Raw genomic sequence first — 21,451 nt, 5'->3', positions numbered from 1 at the left:
GATTGATAATATAAGTTAAGCATCCCAACTTATCAGGACCGGATATAATTGTTGCATTCCCTCCCACACAGGGTTGGTGTAAATGAATCATCCTTTCAATGCCTCTTTACTTGAGTGCTCATAGATTTTTTATTCACATTTACTCGTAGTTGAAAGTGATTATAGATGATAGATTAAAATACATTATGTTCCAATAATTTATGACAGTTTTTACGATTAATTATACTGTAGCTCTTACTTTATCATGTTCAACGCATTTATTTTCGAAAGCAAATTATGTTAGAGTGTCGCTGAATTTCACCATTTATATAGTCAATGCATTCACTAACGCAACAAGTACATGGCACTAATGGTAACAGAAATTCAAACTCCAGTTTTGATAGTTGAATGTGGGGCTTTTTTGATAAAATTCACGTAAAAATTGTGCGGCGCCCTATTTGGTCGCCCCAATTTAACTTATACCTATTTTTTTTAAAAGTTTTAACTTGTACCCATTTTTTAAACAACTCCAGCCCCTTTCTCCTCCTCATTCTCTTCCTCAAAGTTATATCTGCCCTCAATCTGATAGGTCACTCCTTTCTGAAATCGCTGATTGTGAAAATATTCCAGTAATTGACATGGGTTGTGGAGATAGAAACCTTTTAGTTCATCACCAGGAGAACTATCTATCTCTATGAATACAGCTTGCATGTTGCCATAGATTTCAGAGTTGCTTGCTTTTCTTCTGATACTCTCTTTTTGCACTTTCAACCATCTTCTTCCTAATCAACTGGTTGGCAATACATGAAGTGTTTAGCGTTCAGCGTAGCAACACTAGAGGCAACATAATAAGTATTTTAACAGTCATCGACAAATTTAATCATATTTACCTGTTTCTTAAAAATAGCCAAACTTTTACATGCATAGAGGATTGTGGCAGGAAACCATTTGAAGGAGGCCATCCAATCAAACCAAATTGACATCGAATCATATGGAAAGTCAGTTAAAACTTCAACGCTAAAAAGGCTGAAGTTCGCCAGTTACAAACAAAAACTTCAGCTCTAGAGCTGAAGTTCGCCAGTTACAAACAAAAACTTCAGCTCTAGAGTTAGAGCTGAAGTTCGACAGTTACAAAACAAAAACTTTAGCTCTAGAGCTGAAGTTCGCCAGTTACAAAACAAAACTTTAGTTCTAGAGCTGAACTTGGCCAGTTACAAAAACAAAAACTTCAGCAATTACAAATAAAAACTTCAGCAAATAGAGAACAAAACTTCAGCTACTATGCTTAAATTCAGCAATTACAAACAAAAACTTTAGCATATTTGGTTCAGCACACTTGCTACTTCAGTCCCGTCTACTAGAATGCTGAAGTTTGCGTGATTGCCTTTGCTACTTCAGCCCCATATGCTGAAGTTACGCAAAAAAGTGGGTACACTTGCAATTTATTTTGCAAAGCGGGCACAAGTTAAAACGTGAACCAAAAAAGCGGGTATAGATGCAAATGCCCCAAAATTCACATAGCAAAACTTACTTTGAGCCCATTAAAACTAGCCCACTTCATGGTATGATATACTACAGTTTTTATGGGTCGCCCTTAATCCAATTTGTAAAATACAACAAGTGGAGAGAAATTTTCAGAAATCACTATGTTTTAGTGGTTATTAGCTAGTTATAGCTATCATTTACTATATTACTTCCTATAGCTATGTTTTCAGTTTTTTTAGAGTGTATTCGATGTATTTAAGCTACTGTATTCATGAATACAGTAGCATTTTTCGGTGTGAAACAAGGATTACAACTAGACAGATTATTGTATTCGACTGTATTCACGACGAGAAATAGGGCATTACAGCTGGACAGATTATTGTATTCGACTGTATTCACGATATGTATTTGTGATACAGTAACATAAAAGCGCAATTCATGGTCTATTCAGCTTTTTTTAAACGGAAAGTGAATCAATTAACATAATAGACTCCTAATATAACTCAACAAACACAATTATAAATCTGAATACATAAAATACATAAATTATATTAATATAAAAAATATATAAATACATTCATGGAATACAGCGAGACAGTGAATACAATGAAATATATGGAATACAGCGAGATACATTGAAATATAATTAAAAAAAGACAATGAATACAATGAAATACATGGAAATACATTGAAAATATATTAATAGAATCTTCGAGTTGCTCAGCCCCAAACTCCGTCGTCTTTGTTCAAGAAAGACCCTAATGTCGTCTCGTCGAGAGGGCCGCAATTCTGACTCGAAATGCCACTATTCCCGTTTCGATCAAGTGTATATTGTTAACCCATCTGCCGTCTTTTTCCTCTGTAGACGTGGCGACTCAGATAACACGTTAGGAACTCTACTACTAGTTTTATCTTTGCTTTTCTTCAACTTTTTTTGGCTCTGTAATGGAATCTCCGCTTGATTTTGAATTTTCTCGTTGTTCCGGTTTCTTCCTTTTTTTTCCAGCAAATATTTCGTCGATTTCTGCCCAGTTCGCCATAGCAGAAGTGGATGGAAGAGGAAGTAATATGTAAGGCGGCTTCTAGGGCAAAAATAACAACATGAGGATTGTAAAAGTCGAAAATCTATCAACTTTGAAAATTTTGCGAGACAATGGAGATGAATCAGTGGAGAATCGTGGTTGTATTCATGGAGAAAGACTGACATTGAAAGAGAGGGTGGAGAAAAATTTGAAAGAATGAGAGAAAAAAATAATACAAAGCATATTTTACGGCTTAAGGGTAGGAAGTGACCGTAAATAGATATTTGACTATAAAAATTAAAAGGTAGCTGTGGAATATAATTTTTTAAAAGGGTATTTCTTTAAAATAAATAAGGTATCAACATTTGCTATATGAGGTAAAAATTCCATTCTTGATTGGGCAAGTTACATATTGAGAAATTTTCACAAACCACTATTGTTTAGTGATTATTAGCTAGTTGTAGCTACCATTTACTATATTACTTCCTATAACTATGTTTTTAGTTTTTTAGAGTATATTCGGTGTATTTAACTTATTATATTCATGAATACAGTAGCAAAACTCGGCGTGAAACAGGGAATTCCAGCTACACAATTATCGTATTCGACTGTATTCAAGATATGTATTTGTGAATACACTAACGTAAATAGCGCAATTGTGGTCTATTCATCTGTTTTTAAATGGAAAGTGAATCAATTAATACAATAGACTCCTAATATAACTCAATTACATCACCCATAATCTGTATTTGACGCGAAATATGCTGAATATTTTTCAACAGAGCAATCGTCGAATTCCCTAATCCTTCCTTTTTCTGTTGATATTGTTCGTGAGTGTTTCTGTTTTCAACCAATAAAATTCGAGATTCATCTATAGTGCAAAAACATATGAATACATACTGCATATACATTTGAATACATATATACATCTGAATACATAAATTATATTAATTAAAAATATATAAATACATTCATGGAATATAACGAGATACATTGGAATACAATGAAAAAAAGATAATGAATACAATGAAATACATGGAAATACAGCGAGATACATTGAAATGCACTTATAAAAAAGGTAACAGAATTTTAAATTTGCTCAGCCCCAAACTCTGTCGTCTTTGTTCAAGAACAACCCTAATGTCGTCTCGTCGAAAGGGACACGATTCTGACTCGAAACGTCATTGTTCCTGTTTCGATCAAGAACCCAGTCCAAAGAGATCTAGGAAGCACAGTAGACCAGTCGAACTTTCCTCTTCTTTGTCTCCTCCGCTACTCAATTTACAACAAACAGTTATAGACCTCATTCTATTACAACTTCTTGGTATCCGGAATTGAGGAAACGGTGATTTTGTCTTGGCGTGAGAAGAAAGAGCGGAGATTCGCCGTTGATGGTGGTAGTGGCGGAGAAGCTTTCCAGGAGGAAGAACGATCGACGGAGGAACTGATGAGAGAGAATCCATGAGTTTTTATGGCTTTGAGAGAGAGGGGTGGAGAAAAATCTAAAAGAATGAGAGAGAAAAATAATACAAAGCGTATTTTATGGCTTAAGGATAGGAGGTGACCATAAATAGATATTTGGCTATAAAAATCAAAAGGTAGTTCTGAAATATAATTTTTTAAAAGGGTATTTATTTAAAATAAATAAGGTATCAACCTTTGCTATAGGAGGTAAAAATTCCTTACATATTTAGCCAGTCAGCAAAAATAGTTACATATGCTAGCCAAAATATACAAAAGAATACATTTATTATGTATAACATATATATTTTTTATGTATATTATATATTAATATACAAAAATATATATTTTTCCGTTTATTATTTTTTGGGGACTACGTAGTTTTCCTTCTTGATTCTTTATATGAGCTGCCTATTATTGTCTATAAGTTCAGCAAGAATGTTCCGTAGTTAAGGCTATTATTTGTCCAAGTCCCTTATGTAGCCCATATATTCAAAGATTTCATGGGTTTTGAAAAATATAGTGATACGTATCGAGCTCTATCAAGTCCATTTTGGCATTTCACCTAACCCTTCACCCCCTCCCCCCCCCCCCCAAAAAAAAAAATATACAGTGCTCCCAAAAATAATAGTTGGCAAAATGTATTTCTTATATATTAATGTCTGATATACGTATTTTTATATATAATTAATGTATCTTTTTTGTATATTTAGCTAGAGGATGTAATTATTTTTGACCGGCCGAACAAATGTGTAACTTAGCCCAAAAAATATCAGATCCATATCAAAGTAAATTAATGACTCCATAAACTAGTTGACTGACCCCTGCAGATGTCAAAAACTCCACTGCAGAGGCCATAGTTGGACACCCTACATTATACAAACAAAAAGAACTACAGTTACAGACATTAAAAGTCCTAAAAACAGAAAGAAAAAACATGCTATACTAGAAAGTCAAGTGCTACAATTGGTATAGAGCTGCCCAATCAATCTCCACAGATAGATACTTCAGTGACATGAAGTTTTCAGATTCATTAAACAATGAGTCATCTGATTGTACAGGAGATGATAAAGCCTCCATCTTGATATTAGGAGAATCATTCTCACTACTTTCTGACTTCACTACTTTTGAACTTAGTAACTTAGCTAAAAGAACACATTATACTTCACACCCAGAAAAACAAGCACTATTCTGAGATTAGGTAATTTCCTTTCCATCTACTTAAGTATTGGCAGGCATCCAGCGAAATAATCGATATGCATACAAGCTGAGCCGAACATGCATCACATCATTATAAAAAGAAAAACAATGAACATATCAATACTTTAGCAAAGCGAGGCATTAATTATGTTAAAATTAATTCTTCACGCTAAAAGAACACATGACACTTAAATATCCAAAAAGACAAAACGTGAATACATATAAATATAGAGCAATGATATGGATAAACAAAGATTCAGCATAATAATATTGTCCAAACCATTCAAATTTGGTCCTCTGTCAACTGGTACTGCTGAAGAATCTGGTTGCAGCTAGCAAGAGGCTCATCGGAAAGGAACCCAATGGAGTTAGCAAAACGAGTGTTAGAAATCATGCCATTGTTACGAGTGAGGACGACACGAGCACGATCACGGCCAGCAGCTGGAGTTGCACACATTGGATCGGAGCTCCTGATGAGAACCACGTCGCAGACTTCATCACCGCGGTCACTGTACACAAGGATCTTGTATTCTCCTTTGGAGTTGGTTACACCTTCAATGGTGTATGATACATCGTTGGTGTCCCTCTTCTTGCACTCAATTCTAACCCTAGACCCTGCATTCATAGTGTAAACGTTCGAGTTTTTTAAAAGATTCTTGAATAATTTTTAAATGAGATGACCACGCAATTTTAACATATTACCAAAACAGGTACTGATCAATCCCCACACTTACTTTTGTTTATAAAAAATTTAAACAAGTGCGATAGACTTTTAAAGAAATGGAGTAACTAATTATTTAGTAAGTAAATGTATTTCAAAGCTAACATATTAAGCTAATCAATAAGATGGTTACACACTTCTAACATATATATAACTACAAGATATTGTGCAAATTATAAAGAAACACGCAAATCCTTGTGCGAAAGAACACTATATATGGATTTGGTGCAAATAAGTACTCTACTTCCTATAAAATTTTGCTCCAACATGTTAGAAAAACTAGTAGTTCTAAAACTAGAATAAGGTGAACACTTCAATCACTCTTTTCTTATACAATAACAATCCAGTATAATTTCACTAGTGGGAGTCTAGGGAGGATAGTGTGTACGCAGAACTTTACCCTTCCCTGGAGTAGAGAAATTGTTTCTGATAGAAATTCGGCTCCCTCCCTCCAAGAACTCCCCACTCTTTTCTTATAGTGGAACAGAAAATCTTGACTTGTTTAAGCTAAAAATAGACAAAATTATACATTGGATATGCAGAAATTCAACAAAAAGCAAGAGGGAGTTGGCCTATAGTTGGCCAATTGGACAGAATCACACAAAAGAAAGACACTCAAACAAATCTTGCACGGGAGACTGACGGATCACCCATCAAGGCGGATTCAAAATTTAAAGTTTATGAGTTTGTACAACGATCTCAATTTTAAAATATACATTAAATGACTAGGTTCACAATAGATATTTAGGGAATTTCTTAATATATACGTATATAGGATCTCAACAGAGTTCACGTAAATTGGCAACTGACATCTCCAACCAAGAGTTTGGCAGAACCAATATTTTGAGTATGCGAATAATAACTTAAAAAAAGGTAAAGGGGTTGGTATATATTACCGGCGAGATACTTGGAGGCAGAGGTCTCAAAGCCACAACGGCAAGTGTCACAGTAAACTTTGCCAACTACAAGGAAAGTGTCCATAAAATGTGCACTAGCAATAGAAGCAAAGACTAAAAAGCAAACAACAAACAAAGCTACCAACTTTGCCATGTTTTTTACAACTCAAACTTAACTATCTCTTCTTCAATTTCTGCAATTGGTAAACTTCACTCTGTTCAAGTTCTTTTAGCCTGCAAATAACAAAAGGAAAGTGAAAGTGATATAATGAAAAATTATGGGTTTGGTCTAAACCAAAAACCAAAACATGGTGGCCCAAAGTTGCTTTTACATTTTTTTGGTAGCGTAAATTAGTGACCGATAAATCGGTCCTTTAATTATTCAAAATTATGAAGCAGACCGTACACTCATTAAGATCAAAGTCAAAAGTAATTGGTAATCTTGGATTCTCTATCTTTATCTTTATCTCTCTCTCCCTACAAGTTACATGCTTTTCGTTTGTCTTTAATTAAAGCAGTATTTATTTTTTCCCTAGTCCGTTCATCAAAAGAGTTTTTGGTGAGAATAGAATGAGGGAAAGTTACACATGTGGCCACTCGACCAATATATTAACATTTGTTTTTGTGATGAACTAGATAATTATATATAAATACCAAAAATAGCTACATCATTATTTGGGAGCTCCCTATTGTTTCGTTAACATTGTCTTGTCTTACAAAAGGGTTCATCCTACAAACATAGTTCCTAGAATATTTACCCACAGTGCCTTGTTTACAAACACCGGAAGAACTGTCAAAACTTCTGTCCTATCAAAAGCCTTTTTCCACCCTCCTTCGCAAGGAGGTCCGCCACCTAGGGCTGTGCACGGATCGGATCGGATCGGATTTAGCATATTTCGGATTCGAATTTCGAATTTCGGATTCTAAAAAATGCAATCCGAATCCGATTCGAATTATATCGGATCGGATTTTAAAGTTTGGATCGGATCGGATATCGGATCGTATTATTATGTCTCAAAGTTAAACTAATATGTATATTTTCTTTGTAAAAGAGGCAATACATTAAGAAAAATTCATGTTTATGCAATTATGAGAGTACTATGGTGTCAATATAGCTAAATCTAGCAATTGTAAAGGTAATAACTTGGAGGTTGATGTAAATTAAAGTGTAGTATTTATACATGTCCTAATAATTTCGGATTTCGGATTGGATTGGATTAAAATATACCAATCCGAAATCCGATCCGAAATCCAAAATTTTAATAAACATAATCCGAAATCCGATCCAATCAAAATTGAATGGATCGGTTCAGATTTCGGATATCCGATCCGAATGAACAGCCCTACCGCCACCTAGTTTTGTCCTCTAAAATCATGCTCCAGTGCTCGATTCCCCAGCTGCTCCATCAAAGACCTGCATTAAAAAATAATGGAGTTAAATTGCATATTTCCCTCATTTATCATTCTGATAACTTGTTCTAAGTCAGTGGAAATTTGAAGGGGTGTGAGCTTGTACTGCTGTGCTAGTGTGAGCCCCCGCCATAGGGCTTGAATATTAGCTTTTAAGGCTGTGGTATTGGGTAGGCCTCTTATATAACCAAGAACTCAGTCACCCATGTTATTCCTAATTACCTTTCCCCCTCCCAATTCTACCTACTCTTGATATTGGCATGCTGCCCCATCAATGTTGAGCTTAAATGTGCCAGTAGAGTGGCATCCATTTGATGTGAATTTCAGTCCTTTCAGCCTTTTCCTTATGTTGCACTGCAACATGGTAGTATTATGTGGCTCTAGCAATGGTTTGTTTGATTGGGACAATGTTTCTTTTGTTCTAAAAAAGGTTGTTGTTCCTAGTGAGCCATAGGCCCCAAAAACAGAAGAGTAGAAGTGATTTCCAGGTGATAGCATTGTTAAACTGCATGCTCTTGACCTTGTGCCAAGTATCCTCCCAGTGAGTCATTGAGAAGTGAAGGTGTGGGTATGGGGATTCATTGATACACTCCATAGTTAAGGAGTGCCAGAATGCCCTAGCGTTGGTGCATTCAAAGAAGATGTGGTTGATATCTTCCAAACTAGAGGAGCAGAAGTGACATAATGGGCTAACATTTAAGCCTATGTTGTTTAAGTGCATGGCAGTGGGGAGTCTGTTGTGTTGCATCATCCAGGTGAAGAATTTAATTTTGTTAGGGACTCTTAGCTTCCAGATCCAGCTGAAGGTATCATCATGTTTAGAATTGGGGTTGGTTTCAGAACTAATCAGGTTGTATACAGATTTTGAGCTGAAAAGCCCATTGCTGGTGAGGTTCCATATGAGTTGATCCTCAGAGTTGGTAGATAGAGGAATAAATGTAGATTGGATCACACGCTTGATGTCCATGGGAATGGGGTAGTGGATAGCATCAAAATTCCATTCCCCATTGTTGAGGATAAAGTTTATCTTGATGGTTATGTCATGGTTTTGCCAAGGCCCCTGGAGGATTGTATTGAGGGAATGCAGATTTGGGATCCAATTGTCAGAGAGGAAGTTGAATTTGTCCCCTTCGTGGACAATCCATCTAGTGGACTTAAGGCATACTTTCCAACCTTCCTGAATACACTGTCAAGTCCTGGTTTTTGGTTTAGCTATAGTTTGGTTTTCACTACAATATTTTTCAATCAGAACTCTAGTCCACATGGTGTTAGTGTTATTGTAGAGTCTCTAAGCTAGGCTGTCATGGTAGCTTTGTTTTTTATGTGGGCTTGTTGAATGCCCAGACCCCCACAGCTTTTAGGCTTAGTGATGGTATCCCAATTAATCATATGAAGCTTTCTTTTTTCAACAGCTTTTCCCCAGATAAAATTTCTTTGGATTCTATCAATCTGGTTAGAGATGTGGGATGGTAGCTTAATGTAGCTCATGGCATGACTGAGAATGCTCCCTAGGCTTGATTTAGCTAAAGTTGTACGTCTAGCTATGTTCAGCATTTTGTGTCACGACCCAGATTTCTCACCCTCGGGAGTCGTGATGGCACCTACTCGTAAACGTTAAGCAAGCCGAGTATTATAGATTCACTAACCCTTTTACTTAGCCCTTTTAACAGTTTAAAACAAAATGTGATTGACAGTGGAATATTAATAATAATTAAAGACATGCGGAAGACGAAATCTAATAACTTAGCCAAATACAAGTACGAAAAATACAAAGTATATCTCTACCCAGAACTGGTGTCACAATATTACGGACCATCTACGAATACTACAAACAGTCGTCTGGAAAGAAAGATACAATCTGTCTCTGAAGTAAATGAAAATAGAATATAAAGATAGAAGGGGACGCCAGGGCTTGCGGACGCCTGCACGACTACCTTAGGTCTCCTGATGGACTGAAGGCAATAACCTCTCTCTACGGTCCGTATGCTCCAGTACTGTGATCTGCACACAATGCAGAGTGTAGTATCAGTACAACCGACCCTATGTACTGGTAAGTGCCTAGCCTAACCCCGACGAAGTAGTGACGAGGCTAGGACCAGACTATCAAATAAACCTGTGCAGTGTACAACGAAAAATAAAAGCAGAAATGTACAGTTAAGGATGGGAGGGGGAACATGTTGCGGGGGAAAACATCAAATAATAACAGAAGAACAACAGGTAATTATAAGGAATACCATAACTCAATTATCAACAAGAATCAGAAATCAAACAAGTGCATGGCATCACCCTTTATGCTTTTACCCTCATCCTCACCATAAGAAGCAATATAATCTGCACGGCATCACCCTTCGTACTTTTACTCTCGTCCTCACCATGAAAATTAATATAATCGACACGGAATGGTACATCGTACGGCACGGCATCACCCTTCCTGCTTTTACACTCTTCCTCACAAAAATCATACATAACATCACCCTTCGTGCTTTAACACTCTCTCACCAAAACAATACATAGCATCACCCATCATGCTTTAATACTCTTTCTCACCCAAACAACAATCACATGCAATAAGGGCAAGGAATTAAATAAAATCATAATATCCCGGCAAGGGAAGAGTAGTTCAACAATCAAATCCCGGCAAGGGAACAATATCAAAAACATCAACATCCCAGCAAGGGAGACAATATAATAAGCCTCTTCTCTTTTTCACATTTACTTCACAACTCACTTCATAACTTGAGCCAATGCTCTATAAGGTTCAATTGCCCATTATACTTCCACAATTCATTATGCAACTTGAGCCAACGCTCTTCAATATTCAAATACCACTCTTACTTCCACAAGCTTTACTCAACAAAAGAAATCATCACATAAGGCATGGACAATACAAACGGAGTCACATTAATCGTGGTATAAGACTCACGGGCATGCTTGACACCAACGTATAGATACTCGTCACTATGCCTATACGCCGTACTCAACAAATAACACATAGAAAATATGACACAACTCCTAATCCCTCAAGCTAAGGTTAGACCAAACACTTACGTCGACGCCACGAATACAATTCAAGCCTCAACTATCGCTTTACCTCTTGATTCCACCACCAATTTGCTCGTATCTAGCCACAAGTTACTTAATTGTATCAATAAATGCTAATGAATCAATTCCAATGCATGAAAATAGGTTTTCTAAAGTTTTTTCCAAAAAGTCAAAAATCGCCCCTGGCCCACATGGTCAAAATCCGAGGTTTGTACCAAAATTCGATTACCCATTCCCCCCACGAACCCAAATATATAATTTGTTTTGAAATCGGACCTCAAATCGAGGTCCAAATCCCCAAAATTTGAAAAACCTAGGTTCTACCAAAAACACCCAATTTTCCCCATGAAAACCTTTGATTTTGAGTTAAAATCATGAGAAAAGATATTAAAGATTAATAAAACCAAGTTAGAAATGACTTACAATCGATTTGGAAGAGAACTTGTCTTTGAAAAATCGTCCAAGTGTGTTTTGGTTTTGAAATGGTTTGAAAAATGGTTGAAATGCGTCTAAGTTATAAATTTGCAGGTCGTAGATGTCGCATTTGAGACCGGGGTTCGTAATTGTGAACCCTTCAGAAGACAGCTACCTTCGCATTTGCGAACAGGGGTTCACATTTGCGAACCTGAGGAATCCAGTCCCCTTCGTATTTGCGATACTGCCTTCGCATTTGCGATGTATCATTTGCAACAATTACTTTGCATTTTCGACCAAGGTAGCCCAGGCCACTATTCGCATTTGCGACACATTGCTCGTATTTGCGAGCCAATGCGAAGCCTGCAAGCCTACAACATCTGAGTAATTCCTAAGTCCAAATTTCACTCCGTGGCCTATCCAAAACTCACCCGAGCCCTCGGGGCTCCAAACTAAATATGCACACTAACCTAAAATATCATACGGACTTGTTCGTGCAATCAAATCACCCAAAATAACATCAACAACTATGAATTTAGCATCAAAATCAAAAACAATCTCAAGAACTTTCAAAGTTTCAAATTTAATAAGGTTCTGAATCACATCATATGACCTCCGTTTCTTACCAAACTTTACAGGTTCGACTTAAATCACATATACACCTGTACCAGGATCCGGAACCAAAATACGGGCCGATAACATCAAATTCCAAATATTTCTCATTTCCAAAAACTGATATATATTCCAGAAAATAATTTTCTTCAAAAATTTATTTCTCGAGCTTGGGACCTTGGAATTCTTTTTCAGGTGTACGCCCAAGTCCCATATTTTCCTTCGGACCCTCCAGGACTACCAAATCACGAGTTCGGGTCCGTTTACCCAAAATATTTACCGAAGTCAACTTAAATTCGTTTTAAAGGAAAAATTTATCATATTTCATAGATTTTCATATAATGGCTTTCCAGATATGTGCTCGGACTGTGCATGCAAATCTAGGTGAGACAAAAAGAGGTTTTTAAGGCCTCGTAATACATAATTTATTTCTAAAACAAGTGATGACCTTTTGGGTCATCACATTTTGGTTTTTCACCCTGGCAGCTTGGTATTCATACTATCAATAATGAGCTGGAAGTCCCTGTTGGTAGGACTTTTATGGAAGATAGGGAAGCCCAGGTATTTACCAAAATCTTTGCTTTTCCTAATTCCTAACATTGAGATGCAAGTATTTGCCCAATCCTCATGGCAATTGCTAGAAAATATGACCTTAGATTTTTTAAAGTTGACCTTTTGGCCTAAAGCATTATTAAACTCTTCTAAGGTAGTCAGGATTGCTTCACTGCTCTTTTTAGTAGCTCTACCAAACAGAGTAAGGTCATCAACAAAAAACCAGGGGAAGGATTTTGGGCCATTCCTACTGATGGTGATTGGGAACCATTCCTTTCTAAGGACTGCCTGATCAATATTCCTTAATATCCTTTCCATGCAAATGATGAAAAGGTAGGGGAGATGGGGTCTCCCTGTCTAATGACTCTTGTAGGGTTGAAAGGTTCAGTTTGGCTTCCATTGACCAGGATTAATATGGAAGAGGTGGAGATGCAAGAGGGCATCAAGTTGATTAGCTTAAGAGGGAAGTTGAAGAAAATGAGGGAGTCCCTGATGAATGACCACTCAAGTCTGTCAAAGGCTTTTCCAAGGTCAATCTTGAGGATCATGTTTGCATTTTTCTGTTTCATCTTTTGGAAATGGGTGATGTATTCCTGAACAATTATGGCATTGTCATAAGCCCTTCTGTTAGAGAGTAAGCTGGCCTGAGATGGCCCAATAATAGTCTGAAGGATAGGTTTGATCATGTTTACTAGTATTATTTTTGTGACAATTTTGTATATTGTGTTGCACGCCCCTATAGGTCTAAAGCTTTTAGAAGGGTAGCATTCTGGCATTTAGGGATCAAGTACATGAGGGTCCTGTTAACTTCAGGTAGTATTGGTGAGGTGGTAAAGACTTTGTGGCAGAATTGGTTGACATAAGTGGATAGGATGGAGCTGTATTTTTGGTAGAAGAAAGGGTGCAACACATCAGGACCAGGTGCCTTTAGTGGCTTAAAGGAATTCATGGCTACTTTGATTTCAGAGATTCTAAGTGGTTGGTCTAGGGACACCCTCATGATGTCAGTAAGTACCAGAAGAGTATTCTCACTGTGACCTCTCTTGTGAGTGGATAATGTGTGAGATGTGGTGAAGAGGTTCTTAAAAAAGTCGTTGGTAGTCTCCTTGTTGAGCTTAGGGTCTGTGATTTGATTACCCACCCCATCTATTAAACTAAGGATCCTATTCCTCCTCCTTCTGTTAAGAGTGGTTGTATGGAAAAATTTGGTGTTAGCATCACCTTGACATAGCCAATTGACTCTGGATTTCAATTTCCAAAATTCCTCTTCATTTTGGAGGATAGCTGAAAATTCAGCTTGGAGATTAGCTTCTAAGTTTTGTAGGAAGGTGCTGAAAGGATAAGCACTAGCTTTCTGAATTCCATTAAGTCTAGCTAGAAGTGATTCTTCTTGTGGAAGATGTTCCTAAACACTACCTTATTCCATGTGGTCACATTTGCCTTAAAAGTGTTAGTATCTGCCAACATGTCATTATAGAGACGAAACTATCTTGCACAATGCTGGGAAAATCATGGTGGCCACACCATATTGTCTCTAGCCTAAATGGTCTACTATTATCACTGTGCTGGTGATTAGTAATGCTTAGAAGAAGAGGGAAGTGGTCAGAATGGGTCCTGGGGAGGTAGGTAACTGTGGCTTCTGGGTATGACTTGATCCAATCATCGATGACAAAGCACCTATCTAGCATTTCAAGGATAAAGTCATGCCTATTGGTGTATCTATTGTTGGTCCATGTATACTTTGAGCCTTTGAAGCCTAAGTCAACTAATTTGCATTGGTTCAGACAACCCGAGAAGAGATTGCTTCTATTTGTACTAATGTTATTCCCTACATGCTTTTCATGGCTTTTAGGACTTCATTGAAGTCACCTCTTACAAGCCAGCTTCCTTTATAAATAGAGGCTATGTCCTTAATGGACTTCCATAAACTAATTTTATCTTATAAGTGTGTACTAGAATAGATAGCAGAGAAAAGCCATTTAGGGTGGTTGGGGTTTACCTTAATCATGACGTGCACACCATGGGGTGTGGTACAGACCTCTTCAAGTTTCACTTGGTCTTCCTTCCATATGACTACTATTCCTCCTGATTGGCTAACAGCAGGGGATGGGAATTGAGCTGTGAACTAAAGCTCAGCGGTTAAGTACATGTGGTCAGCCATTCTTGTCTCAAGGAGGACAATAACTGCCATCTTGTGCAGCTTCACCATGGAGGCATAGTGTCTATAGAATTCAACATTGTTGGCTCCTATCGCATTCCATATTATGAAATTCATCCGCAACTAGTTTTGAGATGGGGCTTTCCTCTTCAGTCCCTTCTCCTTTCCCATTGGGTTTGGTTTCACTCCTCCCAACACAGGGCTTATTGCAACTGTCGAGTTCCCTAAGCTTGGAGATAAGGGAGCTTGGAGATTTAGTTTGCAGCTTACTAGCTTTTTGAGGTAGAGAGCAATAAGTATTTCTCCGAATAGCCCATTGAACACGATCACCATGGCTTCATGCATGAGGAGGACTGTTGTTTTTGGGACTCCTAGATTTTCCAAGATGTTTTCTAGGTCTGCGTTAGACTCTTTGAGGTAGACAAGGGTTTGGTTCTTCTTCTTTATTAGCATGTCCATGGCTGCAGTCTGATTTGTTGGTGGGGGAGTTCGTTGGTTCACTGGTGGGGCAGTGGGTTGGTTCACTTGTCACCACATTGTGAAGTTTGGTAATGGGAGAGGGGTGTTCAGGTCCATTAATGGGAAGAAAGGCATTATTTGGTAAAGTTGCCCCATGAGAAAGTTGAGCTCCTCCATTGATAGGGGTTGTTGTGTGCCCATAAACTGGGCTTGGATGAGGGTGGATAGCCATAGCTGATGGCCAAAATTGGACAAACCCTGGTGGAGTAAGTGGGTTGCTAACTATGCCAAGTAGCGGGGGTCTTGGATGGTGATGGAGATCAGTGCTGGCCCAACCATCATTTGCAAGTTTTGAGAGTGGCCTTGTAGGGCCATCTCCATCCATGACTCCAGCATCATGTTTAGTGTTAGTGAACGGGTGGACATGGTGAGAGGGTGGTTGTTTGGTGGAGAATTGGGGTTGTTTGTAGTCGCTATTGAGAGGAGATTTTTGGGGAAGATCTTCGGTTAAGCTAGGAATTAAGGTATATCTTCAGTTGCATGTGTCACTCCTCCTTTTTTACCTACACCCCGGAAAAGGGTTTATGTAAAGGGAGTTTTTCTAATTAAAGGACAATCGAAACGAGATTTATTTTAAGAAATTCAGAGTTACCACTTGGGAGATTTATGGTGTCCCAAGTCACTGATTGAATCCCGAATCGAGGAAAATATGACTCTGTTTAACAGTCCGCGAACCAGAAATCCGAGTAAGGAATTCTGTTAACCCGGGAGAAGGTGTTAGGCATTCCCGGATTCCGTGGTTCTAGCACGGTCTCTCAACTGTCATATTCAGCTTATTTATCTGATTTTAATACATGTTGAACCTATGTGCCAATTTTAGCTTTCAACCGCTTTTATTCAATTATTTTTAGAGAAAATTGAACGTTGTTTAAAACGTGTCTTTAGATTGCGTCACATAAAATGCATCCGCAATCCTGAACATATTTTATTCAACGTTTTTGGGATTTGATTTGGGTCACATGAAATGCACACCCGAGTTTAAGAAGGTAAATTATTACAAGCGCACCTAAAGTGACTAATGTGTTATGATCTTTGGGGAGGGCTGTGAAATTCGCTAAACGGCCCATCTCGAATTCTAAGTATTTTATTATAGACATTTAAGAGGACCCCGCAATTTATGCATTTTTGTTTAGCAGGGCTCGCCTCATTTATTTTTTAAAGGCCAACCTAAAGCAAACTATAATTTTTTACTTAGTTTGTCTCTAATAATAAAAGAAAAAGCCCTAATTAATTAGTATTGTTCAAGAACTAAACATGTCCACAATAACGATAATATTTTAAACGGCCCTAAAGGTTTCTCTAGGAATATTTATTATTTTACCTCTACATTATGAAATTAACACAAGAGCCATTTGTTACTAAGTGTCTAACTATGGCTTGCCTCAAATTTCCATTTTTTAAGACCCTAATTATTTAACACTAAAGTACTTGAGAAGTCCCTTCCAAACAACAAGGCTATATTAAACCATTTTATTAGCGGAAGGACCTGAATATTTTAGCAATGCCGGCTGCAAGCAAGGAATTCAGGATCGAATCCCTGAAGCCATACCTACCAGTGATCTCTCATAATCTTTTTAACCGTTGAGGAGGGGAGAAAAACGAGTCGGGGCATGAATAAGAACTTTATATATATCAATCAACAATAATCCCCTTTTAAACTAAGGCATAAACTATATGGAAACATCAATTGGTTACAGTTAAGACCAGGCAATCTATACATACATAGCCAAAATTTCAGCATGAGCTATTGTTGTATACAATCTATACCTTGAGCACAGTTGGACAACTTAACACATGAATCATAACAAGAAAACAAAGGTATAAATAGCAGAAGCTAATAGAATTTAACATTCAAACAAGACTCTTATTCAAATTCCAATTCGAACATCCAAATCTGTATACAAATTCAATCTGGTTCCAACTTGTGGCACTTCATTTGTTAGCAAAGGGTATGAAGGAATACCTGGAAATGAAAGTCAAAAGGGGGTGAGATCAGAAGTAAAAACAATAGCAATCACCAGCAGCAACAAAACAGTCCCAGTTTTAATCCAGCTATTAACCCCAGATAGTTTAATGAAACAGTATATGGAAGATGGTTTCAGCCAATTCGAAATTGAAAACCAGAAAATAGAAATCAATGAAACAGTAAATTCCAATTTTTTTCCCAGTATTTTCAGAATGTTTTCTTGTCTCCCTCTCTCAGAATCTCTTCCAAGTTTTCTTAGCTCTCTGCCCCTGTATATCAAGTGTATCCACAGTGTATATCGAGTGTATACCGCTCTCTCCACCCCCTTCTTTTTTTTGTCTCCGAATTTCCTAGCCTTCTACCCTCTTTTAATGTTCTCCCTCTCTCAGAATCTCTTCCAAGTTTTCTTAGCTCTCTGCCCCTGTATATTAGTGTATCTAGAGTGTATATCGAGTGTATACCACTCTCTCCGCCCCCTTCTTTTTTTCTTCTTCTCCGAATTTCCTAGCCTTCTACCCTCTTTTAATGTTCTCACTCTCTCAGAATCTCTTCCAAGTTCTCTTAGCTCTCTGCCCATGTATATCCAGTGTATCCAGAGTGTATATCGAGTGTATACCGCTCTCTCCGCCCCCTTCTTTTTTCTTCTCTAATCTGATTTTCAGCTCCCTTAAATGGGCATTCAATTAGTGCATTTTCCACTACCAATTCAACTTTTTATTTCTTTAATCATCCACTTAATTGTCCACTCAATTAATGCTTTTAGTTAATTTGATAATGCAAGTACTACCCTACCACTATTAGGAGCTTCTCAATTAGTAAATTGGCCTAACCAGATTTTCCTCTTCTTATACTCAATGGGTTTGGCTGAGTTTTGGTTTTGGGCCTGGCTAAATTGGCCCAACCAGATTTTCCTCTTCTTATTCTCTTTTCCTTTTCAATTTTCTTTTCCTTTTTCTTTTCAACAATTAAAACTAAAATCCTAATTAATTATAAAACACCAAATTAACTTAAAAATACTAATTAATTCTAACTAATAATTATCATAAATAATTAAATGCCAAATTAAAAGAAAATCACACAATTTGACTAAAATTACAAAAATATGTTATATTTTTTTTTGAATATTCATTTTTATAAAACATCTAGTTATTAATTAATTCCAAAAAATATAAAAATCAAATATCAAATGAAAATGCTATATTTTTGTATTTTTAATGCATTAACAAAATTAAACATGCACACAAATATATGCGAACAATCAAGGAAATCACACAATAATTCCTAAAAATAACACATAATTAAAGAAAAGACCTAATTTTGGGAATTCTTTTGGAGTAATTCGTATGAGGCAAAAATCGCGAGCTCATACCTACCCCTCTTTGTCCAGAAACATGAAGAGTTTTCTTGCAAAGATAAAGTGACCGGATACGAGCGATTTTTGCCTGTTTGAATACTCCGTGGGGAAGCATTTTTGAAAGATTTGACCGAACCTCTGCTTCAAAGGTTTCCTACATATCATTGGCTATAAAGGAATCAGGTCAATGTAGTTCGGGAAGTTTTGATAGCTAGGACTACCATGAAGATGCGGTTTTGCTGTTACTGTTGTTGTTGCTGCTGATACTGCCTACTGACCTCCTTATTACACCATGACAAAAATGAAGAAGCTAGACTAATCTATAATCTATGCTTTACAAAGATTTATTTCCATACTTGATCTTGTGACTGATGTTGCCAAGTCGATTTGTGCTTCCTCCGCTGTTTCTTTACTTCTGGCTCGACTTGTGGTCTTCCTTCTGATTTCTGCGGGGGATTTTTGTTGTAACCCTCCACTTTACTGACTTCAAACTTCAATGTATTCCTCTGTTATATGGGTAGGCTCCCAACTTCAAAACTTGAAAAATGTAAAGACTGAAATGTATTCCCCGCTCTCCAGGCGGGCTCCTGACTGCTAACTTGAAATGTATTCTCTGCTGTTCAGGCGGGCTCCTGAATTTAACCAAAATAGACGAAAACAAAGGAAATTTTTCTGCCCCAGTGTGGGTATCTAGGAACATATGTAAGTGTAAAACGAATCACATTACCAAATATCAATAAGAACTTGAAAACTAAAACTTGAATTGTACTCCCTTGTTCTCCAGACGGGCTCCTGACTGCTGAACTTGAATGTATTCCCTACTCTCTAGGCGGGCTCCTGACTGCTAACTTGAAATGTATTCCCTGCTCTTCAGGCAGACTCCTGACTACTGAACTTGAATGTATTACCTGCTCTCCAAGTGAGATTCTAATTGCTGAACTTGAAAGTATTCACATGCTCTCCAGGCGGGCTCCTAACTTCAAAATAGACAAAACAAAGAATTTGAAAGCTAAACTTAAAGTGTACTCCCTTGTTCTCCAGGCGGGCTCCTGACTGTTGCGCTTGAATATATTCCCATGCTCTCCAGGCGGGCTCCTGACTTTAAAATAGATAAAACAAAGAATTTTAAAGCTAAAACTTAAATTGTACTCCCTTGTTCTCCAGGCGGGCTCCTAACTGCTGCGCTTAAATGTATTCGCATGCTCTCCAGGCGGGCTCCTGATTACTGAACTTGAAAGTATTCTCATGCTCTCCAGGCGGGCTCCTGACTTCAAAATAGACAAAACAAAGAATTTTAAAGCTAAACTTAAATTGTACTCCCTTGTTCTCCATGCGGGCTCCTGACTACTGCGCTTGAATGTATTCACATGCTCTCCAGGCGGGCTCCTGACTTCAATGAAACAAATAAAACAAAGAAAACTTTCTTCCCCCATTTGGAGGTTGGGCATATATGTGAGTATTAAACTGAATCATATTACCAAATATTACTAAGAATTCGAAAGCTAGGTCCCATTATCCAGGGGGTCCTGACAATTCTTAACTAAATGACAATTTTAAATCTAAGTTATATCTTCTAAAGGTGTGACTTCCGCTAAATCTTGTTATCTAAGAGGGTCTTAAAGCTATCCCATTATCCAGGAGGGTCCTGAAAACTCCTAATTGAATCCTATCTTAAACATGCAAACATTGAAACCAACTTATATTCCTTTGGGATACATTTATGCTAACTTATGCTACTCATGATTGTTTTGAATTTTAACTAAGCCACATTTTCCAGAAGGGTCCTGAAAATAAAAAAGAATCAAACCTGTTTGGTGACTGCCTTTCTCTACGGAGGGTTTCTCTAAAAAAACCAAAATTTCCTGCCCCTGTTTCAATCAAAGAAAAATCTTGTCAGTTTAAAATGTGGTGGTTGGTTTGTGGCCTTGACTTTGAGGGCGATTGCTCCTTCACTTCTCATGATAACTGATTTTACTCGAGGACCTTGCTTGCTTATGAACTAACCACTTTCTTTGTCATCATTATCACAGAAACTACCCCTTCTCCATTCAGACCTAATTCCCTCTATTTGTTGCATTGCTCATGAACTGACACTTACCAATCTTTGTGTTTTCCCGCAAATACATTTGATCCGTCCACCTAACACCCTACATCTGTTGCATCGTGCTCTTGTGTTGACGTGTACTGCACCTTTGTGTTTCTCATGAATTCCAAAACACGTTAATTTCCATCCACTTAGAGCGCATGTTGTTCTTTCTTGACTTAAACCACTACCTTGGCCTTGAGGTCTTTTGTTCCTTCACTTGCTGTGATAGCTTTGACATCCACTCGAAGACCCTGTTTGTCACTATTTTACCACCCTTTTTGTCAATCCTACCACAGAAAACACCTCTGATCCGTTCACCAAACACCCTCCATCTTGTTGCATTGTTCATGAATTGATATGTACCAAGCATTTGTATTTTACAAGGATCCCAAAACATGTTGATTATTACCAGCTCAATGCGCTTGTTGTTCTTTTATGACTTATGACATTTTGATGTGCTAACCAGATCCCGTTTTGTGCCATTGGAAAGCTGGTGGCAAATTTTGAAGTCATTTCTCACTTATTTTGACCAAATAGACTCAAAAAGAGAAAGTAAACAAGACAAAAGGAACAG

At 37.5% G+C, this 21,451-nt stretch overlaps 2 protein-coding genes across 2 annotated transcripts; both read right to left on the bottom strand.

Moving 5' to 3' along the window:
• Positions 1 to 5,271: 5,271 nt before the first annotated feature.
• Positions 5,272 to 7,166, bottom strand: LOC104244163 (major pollen allergen Lol p 11-like). The gene is made up of 2 exons (XM_009799512.2): positions 6,765 to 7,166; positions 5,272 to 5,762 (listed from the first exon to the last, which is right to left on the bottom strand). Exons 1-2 carry the CDS (start codon positions 6,916 to 6,918, stop codon positions 5,431 to 5,433), a joined length of 486 nt encoding a protein of 161 aa, XP_009797814.1. The 5' UTR covers positions 6,919 to 7,166; the 3' UTR covers positions 5,272 to 5,430.
• Positions 6,941 to 13,112, bottom strand: LOC138868287 (uncharacterized). The gene is made up of 2 exons (XM_070145831.1): positions 12,721 to 13,112; positions 6,941 to 6,998 (listed from the first exon to the last, which is right to left on the bottom strand). Exons 1-2 carry the CDS (start codon positions 13,110 to 13,112, stop codon positions 6,941 to 6,943), a joined length of 450 nt encoding a protein of 149 aa, XP_070001932.1.
• Positions 13,113 to 21,451: the final 8,339 nt, after the last annotated feature.

The sequence above is a fragment of the Nicotiana sylvestris genome, chromosome 5, assembly GCF_000393655.2.
Source record: "Nicotiana sylvestris chromosome 5, ASM39365v2, whole genome shotgun sequence".
Taxonomy (NCBI): Eukaryota; Viridiplantae; Streptophyta; class Magnoliopsida; order Solanales; family Solanaceae; genus Nicotiana; species Nicotiana sylvestris.
This window is presented reverse-complemented; position numbering and strand designations above follow the sequence as displayed.

What these genes read in the sequence shown, in the direction of transcription:
- LOC104244163 (XM_009799512.2), bottom strand. Translation starts at nt 6,918, where the DNA reads ATGGCAAAGTTGGTAGCTTTGTTTGTTGTTTGCTTTTTAGTCTTTGCT. An exon ending in TGCCTCCAAGTATCTCGCCG is followed by an intron (nt 5,763 to 6,764) that starts GTAATATATACC and finishes CTATGAATGCAG; the next exon opens with GGTCTAGGGTTAGAATTGAG.
- LOC138868287 (XM_070145831.1), bottom strand. Translation starts at nt 13,112, where the DNA reads ATGGAAAGGATATTAAGGAATATTGATCAGGCAGTCCTTAGAAAGGAA. An exon ending in ATGAATACCAAGCTGCCAGG is followed by an intron (nt 6,999 to 12,720) that starts GTGAAAAACCAA and finishes TGTTATTTGCAG; the next exon opens with GCTAAAAGAACTTGAACAGA.